The sequence below is a fragment of the Sceloporus undulatus genome, chromosome 1, assembly GCF_019175285.1.
Source record: "Sceloporus undulatus isolate JIND9_A2432 ecotype Alabama chromosome 1, SceUnd_v1.1, whole genome shotgun sequence".
NCBI classification, from domain to species: domain Eukaryota; kingdom Metazoa; phylum Chordata; class Lepidosauria; order Squamata; family Phrynosomatidae; genus Sceloporus; species Sceloporus undulatus.
The window spans coordinates 49136215-49156299 of record NC_056522.1 but is presented as its reverse complement, the minus strand read 5'-3'; the positions used below and the strand labels follow the sequence as shown (position 1 = coordinate 49156299).

Here is a 20085-nt window from a genome sequence, read left to right as displayed (position 1 = left end):
ATTGGTGTATGTATATCTATCTATCTATCTATCTATTCACACAAACATATATGTGTGTGTACCCACAGATTCTTTATCCATGGATTCAGCCATCCGTGGATTGAAAATGCTAATTTGCGTGTGAATGTGTGTGTGTGTGTGTGTGTACACACACACACACACAAGTAACCAGATTGTTGGGGGAAATCAGCTTACAGTTGTAAACAGTTTAGAGACTGCTTAGTTCTTACAACGTTTAATTGTATTTTAAGAGGGGGGATTGAGGGTTTTGGAATATATGTTTTTTAATCTTTGTAAACCACCTTGACTGCATCTTGTAGAGGGGCAGGATATAAATAAATGGTATTATTATTATTAGTAGTAGTAGTAGTATGAAGCTGCTATTGCTGTGTATCCAGAGATTCTTTATCCACAAATTCAATCATCCATGGCATGAAAATAATAGAAATGTGTGTGTGTTTGTATGTATGTATATATATATGTGTGTGTGTGTGTGCATGTGTGTTTGTATGCATATACAGTATGTGGAGAGATCCTGTAGCCCCTTTGAGACTCACTGAAAGAAGGAAGTTGGCAGCATGAACTTTTGTAGACTTCAATCGACTTCCTCAGATGCATTTAGATGTAAAATGTAAAAGTCTCTCTCTCTGTATATATGCACATATGTGTATGTGTTTTTATAAGTTTGTGTATGTATATATGCTTGTGTGTGTGAATGTATGTATATATGTCTCTCTCTCTGTATATATGTACATGTGTGTATGTATGTTTGTTTGTGTATGTACAGATGCTTGTGTGTATGTATCTATGTACATATGTGTATGTGCCTATGTATATATGCTTGTGTGTATACATATGTGTATGTGTATACATTACACACAGGGTCGCAATGAATTGAAGTCCACTGGGGGGGGAGGGCAGCTAAAAGCAACATCAACATAGATTCCACAACTCCCAGAATTCCATATCTTTGAGCGAGGAAAGAGTTAAAGTGGTGCCAAACCGGGTTATTTCTCCAGTCTGGATGCAGCCAAAGTGGTGTCAAACCGGACTATCTCTGCAGTGCGGATGCCGCCTTCCCCACTCCGCTTTTGCAGAATGGAGTTTAAACAGCTGAAGCTGGTGGGTCCCACTGCCTTTTCCTGAAACCCCACCCCACTATTCCCTCCCTGCGCATGCGCATCCCCTCTAGCCCCCTCCCCTCCCGAGGTGGCAGGGAATCCCTCTCGGAACGCGTCACTCTTACCAAGGAAACCCGCGCTCGACGCAAATGACCATCTTTGGCAAACCGCGACCTGCGACAGTGGAAGAAACCAAAGTGGGGACCTGGGGGGGGTTGATTCGGACCAAACCATTCTGTAGCCCTCGTGGGTGGGGAGGAGGACTACCAAGTCCTATGTCTTTGGGGAAAAGAGTGTGGAAAGAGTGGAGGATTGGTTGGGTTTCAGGGGCAGAGTGGCTGCGCCTTGGTCCTTTGCGCCTTCCCTCTTCCCCCAAAATGGGAGGGTCCGGGACTGGGGGCGTGGCCATACCCCCCCTCCTCCTCCTCCTTTAGCTTGACGTTTGGGAGTCCACATGGTCTGGATCTTAAGAGGCCGGGAAGTGGGCAGGAGCCAGAGCCAGGATTTGAACTCATGCCATTTGCACTGAGTCATCCTCAAGGGAGAGAGCCAAGGAGGGCCAGGGTCGGGGCTCCGGAGAGACCCAAAAGGAGAAGGAGGGGGCGGACTGGGATAGAGAGGGATCCAGTTTGGAAGGGTTAAAAAGATCGAGGAGGATCCAAAGGGATCCCTTCAAGCCCCAAACCGATCCCAGGAGCCCGGCTGGAGCAGGAAGGCGGCCCTTGCCTTCTCCTTAATTATCCAGGAGGGGAAGAGCCCTCTCCGTTTATAAAGGAGCCAGAGCAGAGGAAGGAAGGAAGGAAGGAAGGAAGGAAGGAAAGAAAGAAAGAAAGAAAGAAAGAAAGAGGGCCCCAGGGAGCCAGGGATACCAATGACCTCCTCTTTTGTAAATTGCATTTTTTAGACATCAAGTCTCCTTCTGGAGAAAAAGACCCCCTTTTCCAGCAGCAGCAGCATCAGCAGCCTCTCCCTCCTCTCCTTCTAGGCTGGAGGTTTCTTTTGGGGGGTTTTGTTGAAGGAGTCGGAGAGGGCTTTGGGGGACTTTGGGGAAAGAATTCCCAGGTTGGACTCCTCAGGAAGGAGAAAGAAAAGAGACAAATAGAAGGGGAAAGGGGAGATAAAAGAAAAGAAGGGGAGGCGAGGCTGCCCGAGCCTTTCCTCGGGGGCTTTTGGGGCTCTCCTCCGAAGGAAGGAAGCAAGGAAGGCGGCGAAGGAGCCGAGAAGGGTCCCAGGAAAGAAGGAAGGAAGGAAAGGAGGGAGGGAAAGAGGGAGGCAGAGGAGCGGCGCCGGGGGAGGAGGAGGAGAGGAGGAGGAGGACTGGTCGGACCATGTACCAGGACTTCCCAGGCAACTTCGACACCTCCTCCCGGGGCAGCAGCGGCTCTCCAGGCCACCCGGACGTCTATGCCGGCATCGCACCGCAACAGGTAGGCAAAGACCCCTCCGACACCCCCCCCCCCAGTCCCAGGATCTTTCTTGGCTTCTCTTTCTTTCTTTCTTTCCTCCTTTTCCTTTCTTTTCTCTCCTTCCTGCCTGTCCTCCTTGCTTTCTTGCCTTCTTTCTTTCTTTCCTTCTTTTCTCCTTTCTTTCCTTTCTGCTTTCCTGCCTTTCCTCTCTCCCTTCTTTTTCCCTCTTATCTTCCTCCCTTCTTTACTCCTTGCTTTCTTTCCTCTCTTCTTTTCTCCTTCCTTTCCTTCCTCCTTTCCTGCATTTCCTTCCTCCCTTTTTTCTCCTTTCTTCCTCCTTGCCTTCCTTTCCTCCCTCCCTTTTTTCTTTTTTCCTTTCTTCCCTTCCTCCTTTCCTCCGTTCTTTTCTCCTTTCTTTCCTTTCCTTCCTCCCTTCGTTTTTCCTTTCTTTCCTCCCCCTTTCCTTCCTCCTTTCCTTCTCATTCCGTTCCTCCTTCCTTGCCCTCCTTCCTCCTTGGCCTCCGACGCTGGGTTTGTGGAGAAGGGCTGGACTGTTTGGCCGAAGGGCGAGCCCGGCGCCTCCTGTTTCGGGGGCTCCCCATCCTCTTGAGACCCAGCAGGGAGCCTGGAGAGCCCCGTGCCAAGCCCCCTCGGCCTCGGCCCTGGGCCGGCCACACTCTCTCAGCCAAGGGCAGAAGTCTCCCTCTCTCCCGGCCTCCTCCGCCGGGGCTTCCCTGGGCCAGGATTCCTCCCAAGGTCGCTCCTTGCTTTGGGGTTTTCTCTGCGAATGTCGCCCTCTCTTTGGGAGCGACGACGATGATGACACCGAGGAGAAGGACAGTCCTCTCCCCACAGAGAGAGAGGGAGGGAGGCTCCGGGGAAGGAAGGGTCTCCCTTCGACGGGAAAGTAGTCCCCAATGTTTCCTTATGGGGAACTGGTGTCCTATGTCTCCCGCCCTCAACCTCCCTTCCTCCTAAGAGCAACGCATCCGCTGCGTCCAGACGGCCGACAGAATCCGGTTTGAGCCCGCTTTCACCGCCGGGGCTCCATGCTAGGAGCATGCCCTGGCCCTAGAAGGGAGCCAGGGCGGCGAAAGCGAGGTCAAACCGGATTCTGTCGGCCTCTCCTCCTCCTCCTGCTGCTGCTGCTGCCTCCTTTGGCCTCCAGGCCAAGGGCCGCCTGGCTGCTGCGAGGACGACGCCGCCCTCCGAGGAGGAGGAGGCCTGGCTGCTCCGGAGTTAGGCGCCTGGGTCCCAGAAGCCCCGGAGGAGTGGGCCCTGGACGGGAGAGACCTCGCCTTGGAGGGCCTCTGGCGGGTAAGAAGGGGAGGCAGGCTGGCTGAACCGCTCTTCCGAAGGCTGCCCTCTCCGGCTTTCTCTTTCCTTGGGGCTTCTCTGGTCCCAAACACACTGAGGAAATCATCCAGACTGGAGAAATAACCCGGTTTGACACCGCTTTGACTCTTTGTTTGGCTCAAGGCTATGGAATTCTGGGAGTTGGAACCCACAACAAACTCCAACTCCCAGAATTCCATAGCAAAATGCCAGACAAAGAATTAGAGCGGTGCCAAACCGGGTTATTTCTCTAGTCTGGATGCAGCCTGCTTTCTCCATCTTCCTTCGGCTTTTCTTTCTCTTCTCTGGGGCTGCAGAAAGGATCCAGTTTGACCCCGCTTTAACTGCCAGGCCGAATGCTGTGGATCATGGGATTGATTGTCAGAAAGGACTTGCAAACACCCACAACAAAAGTGCCTTGTGGCACCGGAGCGCTCTGTCAGGGAGGCCAAATGTCCCACAAAACTACACTTCCCAGGAGTCCATAGCCCTGAACCCTGGCAGTTAAAGCGGGGTCAAATGGGTTATTTCTGCAGTGTGGATGCAGTCGGAAAGAAACAACTCTGGTTGCCTGAGGCTTCTCTCTCTCTCTCTCTCTTCCTCTTTCTTTCTACACATTCCCTTCTTCCCAACAGAAAGAATGAGTGTCCCTTTCTCAAAAAGCCATGCTGGGGCTGGCAGTTTCTGGGGCCGAAAAGCATCTTGGTCTGGAATAAGGCTTGAAAAGAGGCAACAGTCCAACCTTCAGGACTGGGGGGCACAAACCTGGAGTTGTGAAGGTGGAGGTTGCAACTAGAGAGGAAACAGAGTGGGCTTTTGCCCTCTTCAGGCCTTGCTTGGGGAAGAAGAGCCAGAATGGATGGGGAACCTGTTAGGGAAGAAGGCACCTCTGTGTGTGTGTGTGTTGTGTATTCACTGACATAAAAGATCACAAGCCTTGACAAAGTGCCACGGGAGCCCTCAATACATCTTTTCCCCTCCTTTATAAGTCAGTGGGGAGAAGTGAGCAGATGCAAGCTTCAATGAGGCTATGTCCACACTGCTGAATAATGTGGTTTGACACTGCTTTAATTGCCATGGCTCTGTGCAAGGAATTCTGGGAATGGTAGTTTGACAAACTACCATTCCCAGAATTCCATTGCACAGAGCCATGGCAATTAAAGCAGTGTCAAACCACATTATTTCATCCTTGATTCCAAAACACAGCATTACTTTTTGTCCAGTCCCAGGGAGTTGTACGTGTGGGACGGAGCATTTCGCTGCATGAGGACATTGCCAAAGGTTCAGGTCACGTGGGGATGCTTGACTTCATTCTTCTCAGTTGTTGACAAGTTCTTGATCCAGAGGAGCATCTGACCTAGAGAAGGCCCACAACTCCTGATGGAGACCTTTCCCCTTTTCCTTTTGGGTTCTCAGTGATGGACCCAGGAGTTTTGCAACAGCTGAATGGAGGTGGATGGTTTGGGGTGGCACTTGGGGGTCAGAAGTGGGAAACACAGTTGAAAGGAAACACCTCCCAAGTGCTGCCTTCTCCTGGGCTTTTGGTTATTCAACCAAGGTGTGGCGGAAAACAGGAGCCAAGTTGGATGCAGCCTCATATGACCTTGCTGATTGATTTTTACCTGAATTCAATATACATCACGCAGCCTCAGATTTACTTATATTTCTTCCTCTTAAGCTCCCTATATCCTTATTTCAGATATACGTACGCAGAGAGAGGGAGAGAGAGGGCAGGTAGGACAGTGCAAGGAGCCGCCCTCCTAGTTATTTTGGACACAGCCCTGGATTTACATGTATTTGTGCCTTTTTTCCAGGAGGCAGAAGTACTTGGGCGCCAGCTGTTTCGACTCCTCGCTTCAACTCATACAAGTTGAAATTCAGTTTTTGAGGCTGTCCTGCAAAGCCAATGAAGATTGGTTGCATGAAGTTAGAGAGATACCTTTAGAGGTTTCAGGTGCTTAAGAAACAGGCCTATTCACAAAGCCAGCAGGCCCCTTTAATTCAGTAGAATATGTTTGTGAAGTAAGCTGGAATGCTTTTGAGAGACCTCTATACCCGCGTAGAAAAAAATAATAACAACAATACAGCAAAGTTTTCTTACTGTTTTATAAAGTTTTAAATAGCTGCTGTTGGTATTTGACTTCTGGGAAAGTGTATATGTATGGAAAAATCAGAAATCAAATCAAGGTGTGTTTTATTTATGATAATATGAGTAATGTGTGTGTGTGTGTGTGCCTTCAAGTTCCCTGTCAACTTATGGCAACCCCATGAATTTCATAGGGTTTTCTTAGGCAAGGAATACTTAGAGGTGGCTTTGCCAGTTCCTTCTCTATAAATTTACCTAATTTGGTGAGGGAAGTCTAAGCTGATTTCATGAGTAGGAAAGAAGGATGCAAAAAGGGATATGGCAAAAGAGCAGGATCTTTGTAGGAGGTCTGCTCCAGTCTTTTAGAAAGATAGAATATAATTATATTGCTCCCCAACCCAGCCTTCTGGACATAAGATATGGTTCTCCTGTCACCCGATAATTTGTCTTCAGCTTTCTGAAGACAGGCGAAAGTTCTGCTTCTATGAAATGTAAGATATAACAGCTACACATTTTGTTTTGACTGTAAATCTTGTTTGCAGATTGTTTTATTAGCGAGGAACTTTTAAGACTTACTGCTTCTTTTTAAAAAATGTACAGAACTCCGAAGGCTCTGCCAGTCTTCTGAGAATCTCTTCTCCTCCAAAGAACCACAGTTAGAAAAGGATGAGGTCTAAAAAATGTTTGCCCACAACAAAAATGCTGTTATCTTGTGTAGGTTTCACTCACGTTGGTGGACATACTTCCAAGAAATGGGTCTAGGATTAGTGTGTGTTAGCTTGATTCATTACTCCCATTATCTAAAATTCTTAGACTGGAAAAGCAGTGTCTTACACACAAAGCAGGATGGATTTCTAGACCGAGACAAGATTTCTGACAGGTTCCTGGTTTTATAATTTTGTTTCATCAGTGAATGCAAACCTGCAGCTTTCATTGTCAGTTCAACATTACATCTTTTTTATAGGCCTGACAAAGACTCTTATGGTTGTTAAAAGCTTATCAGGTTACTGAAATGGTTCTTGCATGGATTTGCAAACAGCAATTCCTTCTTTGAAATATTTTCCAATCAGTGAAGAAATTAATTTTAAACTAGGGGAAATAATAGATTTTTGCAACGCATCATGTATGGAAGTTTTACTGACTTCTCCAGGGCCCATGAATTGTTTTTCATTTATCGCCTCACACAGAACAGTGTAAACTGCCAGGTGAATCCTACTTTTAAGAGAAACATCCTTTAAAAAACAAAAAATCTCCTGTCTGTCTTCTCCTTGTCATTCATCCTTTTTGTAACTTGGATTTCTTTTTTGTTTCTCACATAAATCAAATGCTGTTTCATGTGCTGTGTCAAAGTACCATTTATTCTGTGCCATACTGTTAAGTTTCCCAGCCCTCTCCAAACAGGCAGAAGCCTGACAGTCTTTAATATACAGCATCCATTTAGAGAAGACATTTCCATTCAGTGTTTCAAAGAGGATCTGTTCAGGAAGAAGTTAAAGTGTGTGTGTTTTGTTGTCTTGGCTCCTAACTTCAAGAGACTAGTGAGTGATATTGCTGCTTTCCTTTGGCATGCAGACATTCCTCAACTGACTGAATGGAGCTGGTTGGTATTTATTGTTGATTGGTTTTTGACCTTCAGAAATGCAAGTTCTTACAAAGTCGCAGCAATTTGGCTACATTTTTAGGATAGCTCTTTTGGTCAATGTCTAGCCTTGAATGATATTGGAACTTGAAGAATGAGAAATATTTCCTGTTGAAGCTGAAATCAGAAGGGCAGCCACTCTCCCCCAACCCTTCTTCTCTCGATGCATATCTTTTTTAAATAGGACCATTTTTGAAACAAGAAAACAGCATCTTCATTCTCAGCAAAAGTGATGGCGTCTGTGAAAGGCATTGCACAATCACATCAGTTACACAAACGTATGATATTTCATAATGTGTTTACATCAGCTGGCCTTGCCTTTCTTCCTCCAGGAAGGCTTTCTTGCCACTTGTGTAATACGTGCAAATCTACTGGCAAAGAGAGACGTAAGACTATTTTCTTTTCTTTTTTAATACCTAGCTGTGGGTCTTTGGGTGGTTGTGGTAGGGTGGTGGTTGTTTTTAAACTGCCCTATTTAAAACTTTGCAAGTGGTGCCGGTCCGTGACATTCCGCGCTTCAAAGTTGTTTTTTTTGGGTGTGTGTTTTTTTCTTACCAGAAATGAGTCTTGCCATGCACAAGTCCATACAAAAGACATCTCTTTGGTGCCCTCTGTAGGCTGTTCCACATAGGAAGATTTCCATACACAACACAGTGGAACAAAGTTATTTGCTCACTTACAGTAAATTTGGGAAATGTCGGTGGGGGATGGGGAGAATGGATTGCTTAAGGCTTGCATTGGCTTCAAGATCTGACCCAAACAACTTTTTAAAAAAAGGATTGCAATAAAATATGTTGTTCGGGTTTTTTTTTATTCAGTCAATTCCCAGTGTTTGACAAGTTTTCTTTTAAGTATCGTCTCCTCCTGTAACCCCATTCACAAGTTAACCCTCCCTATGAGGGTAAGGAGATGTTTGGACGTCCTGATATTTTGAATTCTATCTTCCATAACACCTTACCATTTTCCATTCTGACTGGGATTGGAATCTCATCTTTTGGGACATGTGTGCTACGATTCCCCGTCTCTGAGTTTAATTCATCACTACATGCTACCATAAATTTTACTCCCTTGGTTTGGCTCTACACTGTTCTACAGCTGGGATGTACTTGGCCAGTTTGGTCAGACAGGTGACTAAATTCTTTCTCCTCCATCCACCCAACTTGGCTTTAGTGTGTCTCATCAATATTATTTCAGTTGTGTTCAGGAAGGTTAGTCAGCTTCAAGTCCAACATACCTGCCCTTATCTGTACCCACTTTTCCTTTCCTTTCCTTTGTGTTCCCTAGTTCCCACCAGTCACAGGATCAGCAACCATACCAGCTGCTTAACTAAATGAGAGGTGCTAGAATTCCAATTTTCTTAGAAATACAATCTCTCAACATGTACAGCATAGCCATAGTAAATGTTTGGTGAGGGGAAAGCATTTGTCACATGCTCCAAGGGTCCCTAGTCCTTGTTGTTACATGATCCAGACTAAGCCTTCACTCTGAAAATAACATAACATAATCAGTGATCAGGATGTTCTATAAGTATTTCTGAGATTCTGCTTGTCTTTTTCCTTGAACGTTACACATTTGGTAGCTTACAGTCAAGTACAAATTTTGCATTTAGCCGAAGAATTAATCTCTCAGATTCCTTCCCATGTATGTCAGCTAGAATCTGTAACAGGAATGTGTTTGGAATCATCATCTCTCCCAGGTTTTATTACTGTTTTTCTCCCTGCCTTCAAAAGGAGACAGCATTTACCTGTTAGAATGCCACTTGTCAAAGTCAAAAACATCAATGCAATTGCGATACCCCTAAAAGACTGCCATAGTGTGTTTTAGGAAAACAATGCCTATTGTATCATTAGGGTACAAATAAACACTCCACAGGACTGGATGATCCACTTTGCTCTATCATAGTGGGACTGATGACATAATTTACCTTGAAAATGTCCTGCAAGATTAAGCTTATGGAAACACGTTTATCAGAAAAGGGTGGACTGTGCTGGGATCCATAGATACTACTTTCTGGGCAGTGTACCCATTCCTTATAGAACGATATACCACATGATATATTTAGTTATTCCCAGAGCTTGGAAAAGCTAACCTGTCTGGAATATAACTCTTAGAATTGCCCAGCCTAGCATGACAAATAGTCATGCTGCATGAGGGATTTTGGGAACTATAAAAAATAACAACCATCCTTTTCTAAAATATGGTTATTTCTCAGACAAATAGGTGTTCTCAGGTGAGATGTATTTTATAAATCATGACTCCTCTTTCTATTTTCAGTAAGTAAAAAAGGTTTTTTTAAAGAGCCTCTGTCATAATGCGCAGGGGAGCATGTTAAGTTTAGATTTTGAAGTCAGTGTTTTATCATGAGGCTGATAGGGCAGCCTTGGAAAAGCCATTGTTTTTCTTTTTAAAAAGCCTTGTGAGGGTTGTTGGGATGATAAATAAGACTTAAAATAAGATAGTGATGAAGCATTTGGTGTGCTGAGAAATGCTATAGAAATTTACTTTTGGGTAACAAGGAACTATAAGGTTTGTTGTTTCTTTGAACCTTGTCAGTATTCATGTTGGGGGTCACAAAATGTGATCTTAGAACTGTTTGTGGCTTCCAAGTTATATTTTTAAGCCACAGACACCACAGACTGCCTTTTCCCCAACAGACAGGAAAGGAAGGAAAAGCAGATTAAATGTTCTAGAAGCCTCCAGGAGTAATATTTGCTTTAAAATAGATCACAACCCCACCCCCTTTACCTTTTTTAAAAATAAGAATTTTGCAAACCCCAACATGGACTTCCATGCAGTTTAAGTTTTGTTTGTTATTTTTTAAAAAATGGCAGTGAATGCAGCAGTCCCCTTGGGAGAGTCAGAAGATTGTCCCGTAAACACACCAAAATTGCCTATTCCCACCATTTATGAAAGGATAGTAGTGGTGGTTCCAAAACTTTGTTGAACATAAAGATCATCAGTTTGTACACACTGCACTCTTACAGAATGTAGTGGCTGTTCTTTGTTTTGAGTTCTACAGCTCCACAGTGACCCTTCAGTTTTGGTGACAGCTCTGGATTCTCTGTGCTCAGGGAAGAAGCATCTACTGAGTTCAGAGACTGGCTGCTTGAGGTTTTAGCACAGCCAAGTTTCATAGGTACAGTGTTCCTTAATAAAATGCATCTATGCCCTCAGGCGGCATCACCTCTGACGTTTCACCTACAGAGGCATAAGGGAAGCAAACAAGGACACCGCCATAAAGATTGCATTCATGTGTATTTTTCTACCTTCATATGTTTTGGGTTCAAGATAATGAACACAGTATAAAATAGACATGAGCACTCTCTTCCATCATGAATGTACATGATTAATATGTACAGGGTTATGCTCTCATCCTACTATATCCTTGTAAAAAAAAATAATAGAGTTTTCTGGCACTTTAAAACTGAATAGATTTGATGTGGGATAAAAAATGATAGCTAGCTCTCTGGAAAAGCTATATTGTTGTAAGAGGTATCCTTGCCAGGTCAAAAGTCCTGATATGTGGAAACTACAGTGAGATACAATGAACACTCTTGGAAAAGGTCCAGACTCATGAATCTTATGTGTGGTTGGGACTCTGTTCTTACCTAATGGATTAATCTTTGAAGGGGAATTTTATATAGATAGATAGATACTGTGTGTGTGTGTGTGTGTGTGTGTGTGTGTGCGCCCTCTTAGTACTTTGCAAAGAATATGATGGAAATTTGGTGACACCTGGGTATCTGTTAGTTGCTTGGAAGACACGTGCTTCCTACTTCTCATGCAGGTGATTTATAGGGCATTCTGGCTTATATGATTTGTCCAGATGCCCACTCCTTCCTGGTTTGTAGTCATGGGATATTAGGAAAGATGTCACACTGAAAAGGTCGTGTTGTTCCAGTGTGCACATACCCTTCAACAGTTAATGCATTGAGTTAACTCTAGTTAAGACTACCAGTAGGATCCAGACCTTAACCCTTAGTGTTTCCTCTAAATCATATGCTTGAAGTTGCAGAGGAGAGGCAAATGTAGGTACATTGTCCTAGAAAAGCGACCTCTCAGTTCCTGTGTCCCCTTGAATGCAAAATTATTTGTTGTAGTCCAAAAATGTCTCCCCTTGTCTCATGGAGAACAGATCTGTCTAGCAGAACTGCAGGCCATTTTAAGTTAATGAAGGCATGATCAACTACACAACTAATTGAACACTTTTATGTCTTCTGAATGGTTCCCATTTTAGATAAACATCTTCCTTCCCTTAAACATTTTTCCCCGTTTCAATGACCGTATTTGTTTTTGTTCTGTTTTTATTCTGTTCCTCAAGCATTTTAGTGTCAGTAAACTACCCATGTGGATTTACCACTGTCTGGAAACAAGGTGTATTAATATATAAAATTCTGCAGAAGATTATTACCTTGTTGCTTTTAAAAAGCTGCTGCTTTATTTTGTCTAGACAGAACAAAGAGCTTCAGGGAATTTTTTCTGATCTGAATCCCAAAACACATTTTATAGGGTATTATTAAAATATAGGCATGTAAACCTCCTGCAGCTGGAGGCATCTCTATATGTTACTTTAAAAATCATCCTTGCATGTGGCCCCACAATAAGCATGTTGAACAGGTGTGCCTCCTACCGGCACTTTAGCTGAAAATCCAGTTTTATGGAAGCCTGTTGGTGGAAGAGGTATCACTTAAGAGTTCTTTGTAAAAAGGGATTTGTTTTCTGTTTTCTGTCTCTTAACCAAAAACATGCAAAGTCCCAGCTAATCATCCAAGCCTCAACAAACAGAGCAGTAAGTAGCAAATGTCACATTAAAATCAGAGCAACAGCATCAGTTCATGATAAAAGCAATGGCTAAAAGCAGAAAGGAAAGGTGAATTGTATGTGTATATGTGCCTTGGAGTATGTGCCTCTGTCAACGTATGGTCAATTTCATAGGGTTTTCATAGGCAGGGAATACTCAGAGCTGGTTTTTCCAGTTCCTTCCTCTGAAATATACCCTAGCACCTGCTATTCATTGGTGCTCTCCTGTACAAGTATTACCAAGGCTGACCCTGCTTACCTTCCAAGATTTGAAATGAGGAACGCCTGCCCAAAAAGCCAGCAAAAGTGGTAGTTCACCTTTCAAAGAGATCAAAGCCCCACTCTTTTTAACATTTAAAAAATGTTAGTTTTTCAGAATTCAGCATGGACTTCCAACCACTTTCTGTGGCTGCCATAAAAAAATGGCTGTAAGTGCAGCCCCCCTGAGGTGAGTCAGAAAACTGTTTCACGAACCAACCAAAGTTCCCTTTTCGTACCACCTGGTGCTTCTGCCATAAACCCTGTTGAACATAGAAACCATCTGTTTCTACACATTGCATTGTAACAGAATGTGGTGGATATGGGAGGTATGTTTGCCGTCAGGTATAGTACATATTACAAGTGGCATTGCAGTTTTAAAATGTATAGAAGTCAGCAGCATATAAGACAAACCAATGGTTATGTATGTGTTCAGGTTTTATATATAAAGGATTGCTCAAGGATCATCTCACCCTTAACTTTCCAAATACAGAGTACAAGTGGTCACCTGTTTTTAGACAAAGGGTCAACAATATTCCTTGCCTTTTGAATATTGGTGTAGCTTTGATGATCCAGAACGAGTCAGTTTGGTTCCTCATATTGAGTTAGCATATCACATTCTGGACAGAATGTGGAAGAGAATTTATTTTATTTTATTTTTTAAAATTGGATGACAACTCTAGGAATCCCACAGCCAATACAAAAGACTGACTTTTCAGAATGCTGATTCTGCATGTGAGAATCCTGGAGTGGATTTTAGTAAACCTGCTGTTGGGATGTTATACAGACTTTATAAAATATATCCAAAGAGGACCTGGATGCCTCCATTAATTTTGTATGAGTTATTTGCTGATTTTTCAGCTTCTTCCACTTATTTTCAGCCATGGTAGACTGAATCAAAGAAGAATCAAAAACAGTAGGCAGATTTGAATTAGGCAAAAGAAGCGAAGCAGGTGAATGTCTGATAGATTTTTGTGAGCCAACAACTTATTCATTGCAAACACATTTTTCATACAACCAGAAAGAAGGCTATACACATGGACATAACCAGATGGTCAATACAAAAATCAAATAGACTGTATAACTGGAAGTAAAAGATGGCAGAACTCTATACTGGTGGTCAAGACTAGACCAGGCACCAACTGTGGCATAGATCACTAATTACTCATATTAAAAATAAGAGTAAGACTCAAGAAGAAAACAAAAACAGTGATTATACCAAAATATGATGTAAATAATATCTCAACAGAATTTACTGACAACATAAGAAGCAGATTCGCACTACTAAACATAATAGACCGAGAACCAGAGGAACTATGGTCTGAAGCCAGGGACATAATAAAAAAAAAAGAATGCAGACAGACACTTTCAATAAACAAAAAGAAAGAGAAAAAACATGGATGACAGAAAAAACACTACAAGCAATAAAGAAGAGAAGAAAAACAAAAGGGAGATAGTAACAAACTAAGAATTATGAATACAACTGTACAATGGCTTGTTTAGAAAGATAAAGAAAATTACTATAATGACCAATGCAGAGAAATAGAAGACCACAACAAAAAGGGAAGAACAAGAGATCTATTTCACAAGATGTGAGAAATCAAAGGAAAATTCAAACCAAGACTTGGATGTTCTATGACAATAAAAATAACACAATTCAAGACTAGGAGGGAATAAAAAGATTTGGATTCAATACACAGAAGAATTATTCAAAAGAGATGACAAAATGAAGGACACATGGAATGAAGAGCCATATGAAGATGAACCCCAGATTTTAAAAAGTGAGGTGGAAACTGCAGTAAGAGAAATACCGAAAAACAAATTACGAGGAACAGATGATATTCCAATTGAACTGCTGCAATCCACATTGACAGAGTCAATTCTAGTGCTAACCAACATATGTCAACAGATATAGAAAACAAAACAATGGCCAACAAATGGGAAGCGTTCAATATACATTCCCATCCATAAAAAGGGAGACACAAGAGAGTGCACCAAGTATAGAATCATAGCACTGATCTCCCATGCAAGCAAAATCATGCTCAAAATTCTGCAACCTAGTCTCTAACCATACATGGAGAGAGAAATCCCAGAGGTTCAAGTAGGATTCAGGAAAGGAAGAGGCACTAGGGACCACGTTGCAAACATAAGATGGCTAATGGAGTGCACCAGGGAATTCCAAAAGAAAATCAGCATGTGCTTGAGCAAAGCCTTTGACTACATTATGAAAGGCTATTTAATGTTCTTAAAGGCATGGGAGTGCCAACACACCTGATAGTCCTGATGAGGAATCTGTACTCAGGACAAGAGGCTGCTGTCAGAACAGAACACAGAATGGTTCCCAATTGGCAAAGAGCTCAGACTAAGCAGTATCCTTTCACACTATCTGTCCAACTTGTATGCAGGACATATTATAAGAAAAGAAGGCTTGAATACAGAAGAAGGAGGAGTGAAAATAGGAGGAAGGAATATCAGCAATCTAAGATATGTAGATGACACCATAGTACATCAAAGACCTGGTACACCTCCTAAGGAAGATCAAAGAAGAAAGTGCAAAGGCAGGCTTAATATTGAACATAAAGAAAACAAAAATAATGACTATCAAGGACCTTCACAAGTTCAACCTAGACAATGAAGAAACAGAAATAGTAAAAGAATTCCTATACCTGGGATCAAACATTGATAGAAATGGGGACTGCAGTCAGGAAATCAGAAGAAGATTAAGAATGGGGAGGATGGCTATGAAAGAACTAGGAAAGATTCTAAAATGCAAAGATATACAACTGTGCACAAAAGTCAGAATCATACAAGTCATTGTATTCCCTATTACCATGTATGGATGTGAGAGCTGGACAGTTAAGAAAGAAGATAGGAAGAAAATCCATTCATTTGAGGTGTGGTGCTGGAGAAGAGTGCTGAGGATCCCATGGACATCCCAAAGGACAAACAAATGGGTCCTAGAGCAGATCAAGCTGGAAACCTCCCTGGAAGCCAAGATGACAAAACTGAGGTTGACGTACTTCAGACACATCATGAGAAGGAAGGACTCATTGGAAAAGACAATAATTCTGGGAAAGGTAGAGGAAGAGAGGAAGGCCACATGCTAGGTGGATGGACTATTAAGGAGGTCGTGGGTTTTATGGGGTTGCAGGAATTAAGTAGAGCAGTGAAGGACAGAGGATCTTGGAGATGTCTCATCCATAGGGTCGCTATGAGTTGAGATCGACTCGAGGGCAGTTAATAACAAAGACTGAGGTGGCAGAATTTGAAACCATGCCTCTTCTGGCTGAAGGTTTCTTAAATGTTCCTCATGTAAAAAAAAATCACCCTGCATTTATGTCATGAAGGATCATATCACTGTGATTTAGTAGTTTAGGTTGCAGTCTTTTATATACTTACTTGAGAATAAACCACATTGAATTCAGCAATACAGTATATTTTTTCAGGGTCATGCTGTGAGTGGATTATTGTAATATGCAGTTGCAACCCAAATGTATGGCAATCTCTCCAAGACATGGAATGCATGTTTGTTTTGTCTGAAATTTATTTTCTGCACATTTATGTGGCAGTTGACATAATTTAGAATGATGCTGCATGATACCTAATAGAAGGAAAGAAGAGTAGTCCTGGGTTTAAGCTGCTAGCTTTGGATTCTATGCATTTGGCAAATTCTTTCCATAAAATGTGGATCCAAAGTGTGAGTGATCATGGTGTCAGGCATTCAGTGCTTCTTTTCTGGTATCAAAGAGGCCATAATTAAGCTTAAAAGACAATAACAAAGACATTCATGTAGAATTTTGCCAGTTTGTTTGCTTCGGAAGAACATCAAATATAACCCTCTGCTTACCTGCAGTAAGTTTTGGTAGGGAACAAGATAGCAACTATTTGAAACATGGTAACATCTTAAATGTATTCAAATGGCTTAATTTACAATTTTAATTTCTATTGGAATCTCCAATGTGCAGCCATGTGTGTCGTTCTGTTATGTACACATGTATACATAACATCAATTAACAATTTTCTTGTGTTCAGAAAAAAAAATTACATAAAGGCCCAGATTGGCAACAATACTGAATACATAATCCCTCTCCAAACATATTCACATCTTACTGATGAACTCCAAAGATTGTTCAGTGCTTGGTCGTGTGTACTGGACAACTGTAGCTGAAGAAAGACATGTTGATACTTTTAATTTGGGAGCATGCCATTACTTTAGGTTGCTCTCTATTGTTCCTTCTTCATATTATCCCTTGTCTAATATGGGTCCCCTCTGATGTGATTGGACTGCAGCTGCCATCTGCACTGTCTGTCACAGCCAATGGGATATTATAATAGAAAGTGCACTCTAGGAACATCTGGATGTACCAACGAGCAAGTCATCCCTGATCTACTGCTACAGATTTTAAGAGATTTCTCATACTGTGGAGAAAGTGTCAATGCGATCACTAGGACTGCTGCAAAGTTCAGATGTTGTGCTTGCCCACCTGGGAATATGGTCAAGGGCAGCTCATTTGTAGGGGGAAACATGTGTCACAAAGTCTGAAGAGTTTCTCTCTGTGATACAGAGCTTTGAGTATCCATGCTTTGAATACTTAAGGTTACATATTCAGTCATTGGAATCTTGGTTAAAAAATATCTTAGAACAGTGATATTTCTATTTGGGTATTTGAAAAGCTTTCAGCTGGCCAGCATAGAAAATATTGAGCACAATGTATGTATGGTAAAGGTGATTAGTCTTATAATATTGTGTCTTTTGATTGCTGCATGGGCTATTGTTCAGTAAGGTTACTTCTCCTGGTTCTGCTAATTTCTCGTCCTCTCTCTTTGTTTCCTAGAAATTCCGAGTAGATATGCCAGGATCGAGCAACGCTTTTATTCCTACCCTGAATGCCATTACCACCAGCCAAGATTTGCAGTGGATGGTTCAGCCGACTGTGATCACCTCCATGCCAAGTGCCTATTCTCGTTCTCATCCCTACAGCCATGCGCTGCCCAATCTGTCTTCAGTTACTGGACACACAGCCCTTCAGAGACCTGGTGTTATTAAAACCATTGGGACCACAGTGGGCAGGAGGAGAAGAGATGAGCAGGTAGCTATGCTGGTGAAAAAGCAACTGCACATAATCCTTCAGCTGAGTGGATCTAGAAATGCCTGCGCAGCTTTCAAAGAGAAGTTCCTAGCTTTGTTGTTGCAGACCAAGTCTTTAACCTTATGTTTTTATGAGTTGCATGAGTCTAAATCAGAGAGTTTTGGCTTGTTCTTATTTAAAGAGATTTATACAGATCATGTCAAGGAGCCACAGTTCTCCAGGACCACACTTGCTTTCCATAGAAAAGTCTTTATTTGCTATTTGGCATCTCTTTGAGAAAATTTCCAGCAGCAAGGATGGGAAGTAAGGATGTATTTAGAGAGTTATGATGGAGACATGCCACCAGTAATGATGTAATGCTTCTCCTTAACATTCTATTTGCATGAAGGTGCTAGTGACATTTCCTTCAGAGTCAATTTTATTGGCATGAATGGATTCCAGAAGTATTACTGCAGATTGCCCATCCTGTTATGCATTTCAACTATAATACTTGGCCTTTTGCTGCTGAACCTAACCCTAACTCATATAGATGGATTTATCAATCATATAATATAATTAAGAATCTGTGACATCTGAATAACCTTTAAAATAAGGTCATCTGACAATCTTGCTGTTTTACTAGTAAATTCCAGAGTCCCTGCCTCAAATATATGCTTTGGTAGCAGCTCAATGAACTCCTAAGGTCAAGGTGTTGTTTCATGAATTATTGGTGAGCAGAACCAGTTTTTCAACATCTTTTCACTTTGCCAGTCCTAGAGACACAGAACTGAGAACTGAAAAAGGAGGGAACTGGCAACTCAACATGAGGCTGTTTTCAAATGTTGTTCCATCCTAAGAGCATTTATCTCTGCTGCATCTGACCAAACTGTCATAATCATCCTAGCCCTTTGTTTATCACATGGCCCAACCAGATGTTTCTGGGAAGCCTGTAAGCAGGTCATGAAAAAAATGGCCCTTGCTTAATGTTAATCAGAAACTTGTATTCAAAGGTATGCTACCTTTGATACTGTGTGTGGAGGGAGGAGGAAATAGGTAGCTCTCATGAACAGTAGATTGATACCCTTATTACCCATGAATTGTTTAATCGTCTTTCAAAGCCACCTAAGGCAGTTTACAGATTGCCCTTTTGGGGCGGCCTGTTCCAGCCCCTTGCCCTGCCGGATTGGGGCCTCAGCTGCCACAGCGGCAGCCTCTGAAGCCCTGATCCGCCGCTTTCCAGGCCGCGGGGAAGCAGCAAAAGGCCGCTTCCCCACGGCCTGGAAAGGCATGTCCTTGGGGCTTCATGCCCCAAGGACACCCAACAGCGGCAGGGACGAAGAGAAAGGGGCTGCTTGGCCCCTTTCTCATTTGTGTTGCTGGCGCAGCCGTGTAAAGGCTGTGCCCAGCAACATAAAGCTGGAAGGAGCTCTGTTTCGGAGCTCCTTCCGGCACCGCGGAAAGAGCCCCCCAGGCGCCCTTGCGCAGTGCCAGGACATCACTTCTGCGCCGCTCCATTCGGAGGCACCGCAGTCATGATGTTCCAATGGCAGCACCCATGTAGAATGGGCACCGCCATTTTGTATGTACTAGGTATGTACTAGGGTTAGGGCGTCCAGAAACCTAACCCTAGTACGTACCTAGTACATACTTTTTGCGTGTTTGTAACGCGCCTAAGATAGTGTCCACCACCACTTTTTGTGGCGGTGGTTTTATAAAACATCCAAGAACAAGGTTGCCTTTAGGTCAAAGAAGAGATGGGACAGCTTCCCGGCAATAAGCTGTCACCACCTTCCTTTTCTTCTGAGTAGTCCTTCTCTCTACCATGCCCCATTTCTCAAGTTTCAGACAGTTGGATTAGGCTGAATTCAGTTTCTTTATTTTATGCAATAATAATAGTTATTGCTGTTTACTCTCAGCTGCTGTAGACTTTTCTATGGAAAGTTGCTTCACAATGAGGTAAGATTACCTGCAGCTACTCCTGAGAATTACAGGTGTCCATTTCCTAAATCCACCATCATGATTACTTTTGAGCCAATCTCAGACAAAGATCTTGTAAATGAAGGTGTTTCAACCAGCTTGTTTGGCTGTATTTGCATGAATACAGAAGGTTTGTCTTACACTAGGGAGAGCATGTAACCAAATGATGCCTTGCTTATGCAGACTGGTAGTGCCCTGTTTTTTAAACAGAAACTTGCATAGGGCTTTTATGCTTTACCTGATTTGCAGGGAGATTAACTCATCACTGCTATCTTGGGATCTTGCTCCTGGTGATCAAATTTATAGAAATTCCTAGGGCTACCCCCAGTGTTTGTAATTCATACAGCGATAGAATACAAATAGGTTGGTAGAATACAAATAGGATGTGAGGGCG

General features: G+C 42.8%; 1 protein-coding gene and 1 long non-coding RNA gene across 2 annotated transcripts in view; one reads left to right on the top strand and one right to left on the bottom strand.

Moving 5' to 3' along the window:
* LOC121919458 overlaps window positions 1-1568 on the bottom strand; it is a 33456-nt gene extending 31888 nt beyond the window's left edge. Inside the window, exon 1 of the long non-coding RNA XR_006101483.1 lies at window positions 1247-1568. This is a non-coding gene — a long non-coding RNA (uncharacterized LOC121919458). The remainder of the gene's footprint in view (window positions 1-1246) is intronic.
* A 28-nt stretch (window positions 1569-1596) lies between these two features.
* The window catches only part of FOSL2 (FOS like 2, AP-1 transcription factor subunit), a 31305-nt gene continuing 12816 nt past the window's right edge, over window positions 1597-20085 (top strand). Inside the window, exons 1-2 of the mRNA XM_042446069.1 lie at window positions 1597-2548; window positions 17481-17735. Of these exons, the coding sequence (XP_042302003.1) occupies window positions 2450-2548; window positions 17481-17735 (354 nt within the window). The 5' untranslated portion in view covers window positions 1597-2449. The remainder of the gene's footprint in view (window positions 2549-17480; window positions 17736-20085) is intronic.